The sequence below is a fragment of the Epinephelus fuscoguttatus genome, linkage group LG11, assembly GCF_011397635.1.
Source record: "Epinephelus fuscoguttatus linkage group LG11, E.fuscoguttatus.final_Chr_v1".
NCBI lineage: Eukaryota > Metazoa > Chordata > Actinopteri > Perciformes > Serranidae > Epinephelus > Epinephelus fuscoguttatus.
Window position 1 is genome coordinate 12,654,599 of NC_064762.1, and position 8,404 is coordinate 12,663,002.

The following is an 8,404-nucleotide window of genomic DNA, read 5'->3' on the forward strand; positions in this document are numbered from 1 at the left end:
TGGGTCAATAGCTGGGGAAAATCTTCTCAACGCACATTTACAAGATGGAAGGCTTATTAGTCTGTATTTTGACATGAAACGCATCTGAGGGGCGAGACTGCAACATCTGCACGCTCAGACACCCACAAACAGAACAGGGAGACAACCTTGGTCTGATTGAGCTTGTCAGCGCAACAAACATCAAGTCCCACCAGAGACAAACACACACACGGTGCAACCCCGCATGCTTGTATCCTGCACAAACACATGCTAACTCTTTGTCTGCCACTCCAGCTGCAGCTCAGTTATTTACGACAGCGTAAAACCACAAGCACCCAGAGGTGTAGATCCAAGCAGAAAGGCTTGGAAACATCCTCAGCTCGTTTACTGTACAATCACAGGCAGAACAAAGACACATCACGGCAGAAGCTTCCCATAAATCCACTCTTAATTAACCAAACGTGAGGAGACAAGAGAAGTTCAACTGAGGTGGTTAATCCCACCTTCGCCGACACCACAGCAGATCCCCCGAGAGAGACGGGAAGGCACCGTCTGACTTTCAGAGCAAAGCAGTCAAAACATCAATCCAGAGATAACGCCACTGCAGACGGACACAGGTGCCACAACAAACACAGCGTGTTTCCTCGTGATAATACAGAGGACATCTTGTCCACGGTGGAATGTGATGTAAGAAGCCCGCATGTGTGGTAATTAAACACAAGGAGTAATCTGGAGATCAACATGCTCATGGACGTTAAAACCCACACATGGACGAAAAAAACAGCCTGTGGCCAAACACTGCATGTCCCCATCACCTCTGTACTGTAGCTCCCACATCCCATATGGATTTTTTCATAAAGCCTTTATGGGTTTGATGCAGATGACCATTTTACTGCCTCCAAATACTGCGCAGATATATGAAGCCCATTTGGCTCCAGGCAGGTCAGGAGGCACTGGCACATAAATAATTCATATAACCCTCTTTGTGCATGTGTGTGTGAGTGTGTGTGAGTGAAAGTGAGAGATCATGCTGTTTGTGTGTACGTAATTATGTGTGACCAAAACAACACCTGCCAGACCCGAGAGCTTCTTTTCATATTTCAACCTCCATTTATTTTTAAACCAAAAAAAAAAACAACAAAAGAGAGAGAGATCAGGGTTAAATCCACTAAACTTAAATACAAAAATAAGGGACTCAAGTTCAAATCAATATATATGAATACAATTTACACATACATCCAGTGCTGTGGAGCAGGATGACAGCATTGTGGAAATGGCAATACTCTTGTTATGGCAAAAAGAAAAGAGGAGGGGGAGCTTGAACAAGCCAAATGCTTTGTTTAGGCAACTGCGTAGCCATCTGGGGACTGTCAGAGGTCTATGAATTAGTGGATCTGTGTTATGGTCAGTCCCGGTTCTTAAAGCTAACAGTAAAAAAATAGAAGGGAGACTTTTCGAGAGCCATCCCAGATCCTATCTTTCATCTTTTTTCACCCCCCCATCTCTCACCGTCTGGTCTGCCGCAGCAGGCGCCCTATACGCCGAGAGGGGGCCACTTCCATTATCCCGAGAAATTAAAGAGAAAACCAAACCGAGCCGTGTGCGCTATGTGCGGTCTGTAAAGGTGATTTCACTGTTCAAAGGGGAGGAGGGGGGAATGGGGGGTTTGGGAGGGGGGCAGAAATCGTGTGTCCCACTCAGCACGAATTCTGAATCTGAAGGGGCGTTGTCTGTTTGTATGGCCGCGCTCTCTCAGTTTTCAACACTCTTGCAATTTTGATGGCATTTCCACAGAGCGCCTGTGGTCCAGACGCAGCAGCAGCAGCAGCAGCAGCAGCAGCTCGGGGGTCCATCCGTAACAAACAGTCCAAAACCAACAGGTCCTTTTGCATGTGTGTGTGCTTGTGTGTGCGAGTACGTTTGCCTGTGCGCAAAACTGTGCGTCCGTGCGCAGCGGGGGAGAGGGGGAGAGAGAGAGAGGAGGAGAGGAGGAGAGGGGGGTAGAGGAGAGGATATCAAACGGAATCCCTGATCACTCCTTGCCCCCGTTAACCAAAGACAGCTCTTTGAGAATTCCACTGGCGTCCACTCGCCTCCTCTCCCGGATCATGTCCTCCAGGCTGCGAAAGACCAGAGTGTGCACCCCGCTGCCGGACAGATGCACTTTGAGGAAATACTGCTGCTCCGCCGAGTGCGCCTCTCCCCCAGCTTTGAACTCCCGTTTCCCAAAGCGGCACCAAGCTGCGAAACTTTCCGAGTTGGTCCAGCATATCTCCTCGCTGCTCAGGCCCAGGTGTCCCGCTGCGTTCTGCATCACTAGGTCAGGAGGAAGCGGTCGGTACCGGTACCGATTGTTCACTATCCTCCCGTGGCGGCCGCTGCTGATCTCAAGCAGGCTGTCCTTGCGGATCTCGCCCTTGTGCAGATGAATCACCTGGTCGTCCTGCTCGTAGATGGCCCAGTGGGGGGCTTGCGCCGTGGCCACCAGCTCCAGCAGGTCCCCCGGTTTGCACATAGTCAGCAAAGTTTTGGCCGAGTACACATTCAAGTCCTCGTTCTCCCGCAGCTTGGAGAAGATGCATTCCTGGGAGCAGAAGGCGGAGTACTCCACCTCGCTGACCGAGAAGGGTCCCTCCTCGGCCGGGCTGTGGTCCTTGGTGAAGCCGCAGTCGGACGGAGTGCGGTCGTCCACCTCCTCCTCTTCGTCAGAGAAGAAGTAGGCGACGCCGACCCGAAGCTCGTCCTTCTCCAGCCCGGACGGATCCCCCGTGGGCAGCTCGCTGTAGTTGAGGTGGGTGATCCGATCCAGTTGATTTCCCATCAATGACCTGGCAAGGCAGAGGCATGGACTGCGGTGTCTGAGAGGGGAGAGGGAGATGGAGACAGTGATACACACAGAGGGGTGTCAATAGCGTAAGAATATCACAGAACAAGGCGCATTATGCACAAACTCCTGCCTGCATTTGCTCAATAGATGAGTAAAGGCTAAGAAAACACACTTCTCAGCAGTCACCTGTGCAGGGGGGCAAGGGCTCTCTCGTGTTATCGAGCCGACAGAGTACACTAAGACAATCAATGATCCACTGCCCCTTGCTCCCTTCACACCCATTAGTCAATCATTAATTCCAGAGGAATGTAAAAGAGCCTGCAGTTCCCATGCAGAAGGAAAAAAGGAGGGAAGAATAGTGTGAAGCTTGCAGCTGCTAAAGAGTGAGGAAATGGTGAATAAAGGCAAATCCTGTGCTTTTACGCACGGCGCAACATGAGGAGGAAAAAGACGCTACCTGTGCGCTCCCCGGGCAAATGGTTAAATATCCTTATGGTCCATGAGTACAGAGGGCGGCACGGTCCCCTGCTCTCCTTCCCTCTCTTCTTCTGCTTCCCCTCTTTCTTCTTACACTTGTCTCACACTCTTCGCACCGCGCACCGGGCGCTCCGGCTATCCGTGCGTGCGTGCTAGTACTTCACTTCTTTCAGCACCAGCTCCGTTTAAGTACCAAGGAGAGCTCCGCCTCGGCCGGCGCGCTCCGCCTCCAGCGCGTCTCACTGGAGCGCAGTCACGGGTCCATTATGTGGAAGCCAATGGGAAAAGGGAAAGAGCACGCCAGTCACCTGGGGGAGCCAATCCGGTGCGCGCAGGGCGGCTGGCGGCGATAGGCGGCTGTTACCGTGGCATGGTTTTTGTTGTCAGAGAGCTGTGGAATTCTCTACATGATCAGCGGAGTCCGCGCAGGCAAGTTTTCAAGGCAACAGCCAGCAGTGATAACAGCCTGCATATCTCAAGACGGGCATATGAGAGGAGGCTCCAGTTTTTTTTTATTGCGCTCTGATGTGCTATAAACATTTCCCGCTATCTCCAAAATGCTCCAAAAGTGCGCCCTTATCGCATGCGCACTGTTGCTGTAGGACATGACAAATGTGTTCCCACCTTCCCTGAATACCAGAGCAGACTCTGTCCTCCAGTCCCCCATGTGTGACTTGTAAATTATTTCCACATGCTTCACCAGCTTCACTACTGCATCACTCGCTCCCTCATATCTGTCAGTGAGTGTGTGTGTGTGTGTGTGTGTGTGTGTGTGTGTGTGGTGGAGGCTACAGAGGGAGGGGCTGGAGGCAGGTGTGTGTTTGTGTGCAAGGTGGGAACAAGACAAAGGAGTCTACAGGGAGATTAATACACACTCATAATATTTTACTTTGCACTGGAACATGTGACTGAAATGCATATTCAGTTTATACATAATATAGTTGCATATGATCAAGCTGAGCACACCGATGTGTCCTCTCTCCTTTCATCACTGCCCACAGCAGATAGCCATCTCACGTTTTATGTCAAACCCCTCTCCATGGAGTGAGTGTTCTATCTTGTCGACCTCCTCATCGGAAATCTGTTCTTCTTCTCTCTTTTCTTTTTTTTATTTCTGGCAGCTTCCGGAGAGCTCCTCAGAGAATCTCTCTTTTTCCTCTCCCAGATGGTTGGAGATAGCAGCACTCCAGTTGCTGACATAGAACGCTCCCTGTTCTTTGTTTCCACTGGTGACAGGCAGAGCGGATGGTGGCTTTTACAGTGGGTGAGATACGATTGTGTGGATTTACACACTCTCCTACACACACACACACAAAGTACAAACACAAACAGTCGTCCATGTAGTCGTGTGTGTGTCCCTCATGTATTGATACCTCCTGGTAAGAGCAAGAGTGTGTGTCTGATTGATCACCTTTTAGTTTATGTGCTGCAGGTGCAGGGCCGGATCATGAGACAGTGATCCCCGGGCACAGACTTCTTTGTTGTAGTTACTTTGTATCTCTCTGTAGTTGTTTTGTGTCTTTTTGGGGTCTTTTGAGGTTTGTGAGGTGTCTTTTTTGTTGTCTCTCTTGTCATTTTATTTCTCTATTTGGTTGTTTTCCCTGTTTTTGTAGTTATTTCATCTATCTTCGGGGTAATATTGTTTTTCTTTTCTGTAATTATTTATTTATTTAGTTATTTTGTGTCTGTTATTTTAAGTCTCTGTGGGGTTCTTTGTAGCTATTTTTGTGTTTCTGTAACTATGTTGTGTCTTTGTAGTTGTTTTGTGTTTCTTTGTCGTTGTTTTGTGTCTCTTTGTAGCTATTTTTGTGTCTCTGTAACTATGTTGTGTCTTTGGCGTTGTTGTATGTCTCTTTGTAGTTGTTTTGTATTTCTTTGGCGTTGTTGTATGTCTCTTTGTAGTTGTTTTGTGTCTCTTTGTCATTGTTGTATGTCTCTGTAGTTGTTTTGTATCTCTTTGTAGTTGTTTTGTGTTTCTTTGTCATTGTTGTGTGTCTCTTTGTAGTTGCTTTATGTCTCTTTGTAGTTGTTTTGTGTCTCTTTGTCATTGTTGTGTGTCTCTTTGTAGTTGTATTGTGTCTCTTTGTAGTTGTTTTGTGTCTCGTTGTAGATATTCTGTGTCTCTTTGTAGTTGTTTTGTGTCTCTTTGTAGTTATTCTTGGTCTCTTTGTAGTTGTTTTGTGTCTCTTTGTAGTTATTCTCTGTCTCTTTGTAGTTGTTTTGTGTCTCTTTGTGGTTGTTTTGTGTCTCTTTGTAGTTATTCTGTGTCTCTTTGTGGTTGTTTTGTGTCTCTTTGTGGTTGTTTTGTGTCTCTTTGTGGTTATTCTGTGTCTCTTTGTAGTTGTTTTGTGTCTCTTTGTGGTTGTTTTGTGTCTCTTTGTAGTTATTCTGTGTGCCTTTGTGGTAGTTTTGTGTCTCTTTGTGGTTGTTTTGTGTCTCTTTGTGGTTGTTTTGTGTCTCTTTGTAGTTATTCTGTGTCTCTTTGTGGTTGTTTTGTGTCTCTTTGTAGTTATTCTGTGTCTCTTTGTGGTTGTTTTGTGTCTCTTTGTAGTTATTCTGTGTCTCTTTGTAGTTGTTTTGTGTCTCTTTGTGGTTGTTTTGTGTCTCTGTAGTTATTCTGTGTCTCTTTGTGGTTGTTTTGTGTCTCTTTGTAGTTGTTTTGTGTCTCTTTGTGGTTGTTTTGTGTCTCTTTGTGGTTGTTTTGTGTCTCTTTGTAGTTATTCTGTGTCTCTTTGTGGTTGTTTTGTGTCTCTTTGTGGTTGTTTTGTGTCTCTTTGTAGTTATTCTGTGTCTCTTTGTGGTTGTTTTGTGTCTCTTTGTAGTTATTCTGTGTCTCTTTGTGGTTGTTTTGTGTCTCTTTGTAGTTATTCTGTGTCTCTTTGTAGTTGTTTTGTGTCTCTTTGTGGTTGTTTTGTGTCTCTGTAGTTATTCTGTGTCTCTTTGTGGTTGTTTTGTGTCTCTTTGTAGTTGTTTTGTGTGCCTTTGTAGTTGTTTTGTGTTTGTAGTTATTTTGAGTCTCTTTGTAGTTTTGTGTCTCTTTGTGGTTGTTTTGTGTCTCTTTAAGGTCTTTTTTTGTAATTGTGTGTCTTTTTGTTGTTTGTTGTGTCTCTTTGGAGTCATTTTGTGAATGTATTTGGTTGTTTCCCGCTTTTGTAGTTATGTTGTGTCTCTTCAAATTCATTCATTGCTTTCTGTGACTATTTTGCCTCATTTATAGTTATTTTGTGTCTGTAGTTGTTTTGTGTCACTTTGAGGCCATTTTGTCTCCTTTCTGTTGTTTTTCTCTTTTTGTGTAAATGTTGTGTCTGTTGTTTAAAATTTTATTTTTGTCTCTTTGAAATAATTTGTTTTGCTTTTTGTGGTTGTTTTGCCCATTTTTGTAATTATCTTGTAATTATTTTGTCTCTTTGAGGTAATTTTGTGGGGTTTATTTTTGTAATTATGTGTCTCTGTGGTCATTTTGTTTCTCTTTTTGGTACCCATATTTAGTGTCTTTTTTTGGTTCTTTTCCCTCTTTGTAGTTTTGTTGTGTCTTTGATATTATTTTGTCACTTTTTGTGGTGATTTTACCTCATTTGTAGTTGTTTTGTTTCTCTATGCAGTAAAATTGTGTTTCTTTGTTGTTTGTGTTTCCCCTTTTTGTAATTATTTAGTGTATCTGAGGTAATTTTGTGGGGTTTATTTAGGAGATTTGTTGCCTTTTTTGTCATCTTGTGTGTCTCTGAAGTAATTTTGTTGCTTTTTGTGGTTGTTTTACCCTAATTGTGGTTAATTTGATCTCTTTGTAGTTGTTTGTTTCTCTTCAAGGTAACTTTTTGGGGTTTATTTTGTTAATTTTGTGTCCTTTTTGTGGTTTTGTGTCTCTTTGTAGTGATTTTGTGATTTTTTTTTGTTATTTTGTGTATTTTATTGTTGTTTTGTGTCTCTTTGAGGTAATTTTGTGTCTATCTTAATTGTTTTTTGCATGTTGTAGTTATTTTGTGTCTCTTTGTAATAGTTTTTATATCTTTGAGGTCACTTGAAGTGAAGTGTATTTTGGTAATGTTGTGTCTTTTTGTGGTTGTGTGTCTCCTTGGAGTCATTTTCTGTTACTTTTTGGTTGTTTTTCTCCTTTTTGTAGTTGTTTTATGTCTCTTTAGGGCCATTGTTTGGCTTTTCGTGGTTGCTTTGCCCCATCTGTAGTTATTCTGTGTGTCTTTGCATCCCTTTGTGGTTGTTTTGTGTCTCCTCCTTGTCTGTATATCTTAATTTGAGTGACATTTTGAAGGTTAGGGCCAGAGGAGTCCCTGACATGTTGGGACCCCAGGGCCTGTGCCCAGTAGGCTCGTTCAGTAATCCATCCATGTGCAAGAGTGTATAGTGTAGTACTTACGTTTGTGTGTGTGTTTGTGTGTGTGTCCATGTACTTGCAGTCAGACAGGAAAAGAAAAGTAGTACCAGTAGTACCGTGACACACACACACACACACGCACACACACACATGGTGTCATGAGACTGTCAGGAATGGCTTTGGCTGCAGCTCCTGCGGGCATGTGGTCCTGCCACCTATGATCTACAATAAGCAGAAATGAGTTTCCTTTGTAGGCGCCGCCTTTCCTGGACACACACATGTACTGTATTTTCTCTCGCTCTCTCTTTCTTCCTCCGCCTCTTTCCCTCTCTTTTTTTTATACACACACACACACACACACACACACACACACACACACCTAATCATATATGCAGCTGGTGTAATAATAAGGCAGGGTGCAGACGGTACTGGAATAACTACTGAGACAGGGTGATATTTCACAACCCCAATAATTGGATACGTCTCTATTCCCTAATTACTAACTAAATCATATACACTGCAGCACCATACCATGCAGATGAAACAGACTGACACACACATACACACACACACACACACGTTCAGCTGTCCGCAAATTTATGCAAGTGTGTTCAAACATCAGTGTGTCCGTCTGTCTCACTTACTCACTGACTCGCATGCAAACAAGCCATCCATGTATGTAGACGCTGGTGATCTCTCTGTCTCCTGTGCAGGCTGACGTTTTATACGACACCATCACTGCCCTCACAAAGGCTGACCACAGTAACTACACTGACACTGTGAGAAATGGC

The 8,404-nt window shown here is 44.5% G+C and overlaps 1 protein-coding gene across 1 annotated transcript; it reads right to left on the minus strand.

Moving 5' to 3' along the window:
* Positions 1-497: 497 nt before the first annotated feature.
* lratd1 (LRAT domain containing 1) lies at positions 498-3,433 on the minus strand. The gene is made up of 2 exons (XM_049590377.1): positions 3,264-3,433; positions 498-2,837 (listed from the first exon to the last, which is right to left on the minus strand). Exon 2 carries the CDS (start codon positions 2,798-2,800, stop codon positions 2,012-2,014), a length of 789 nt encoding a protein of 262 aa, XP_049446334.1. The 5' UTR covers positions 2,801-2,837; positions 3,264-3,433; the 3' UTR covers positions 498-2,011.
* Positions 3,434-8,404: the final 4,971 nt, after the last annotated feature.

Bases quoted from the DNA above. Each gene is read 5' to 3' on its own strand.
- lratd1 (XM_049590377.1), bottom strand. From the start codon at position 2,800: ATGGGAAATCAACTGGATCGGATCACCCACCTCAACTACAGCGAGCTG.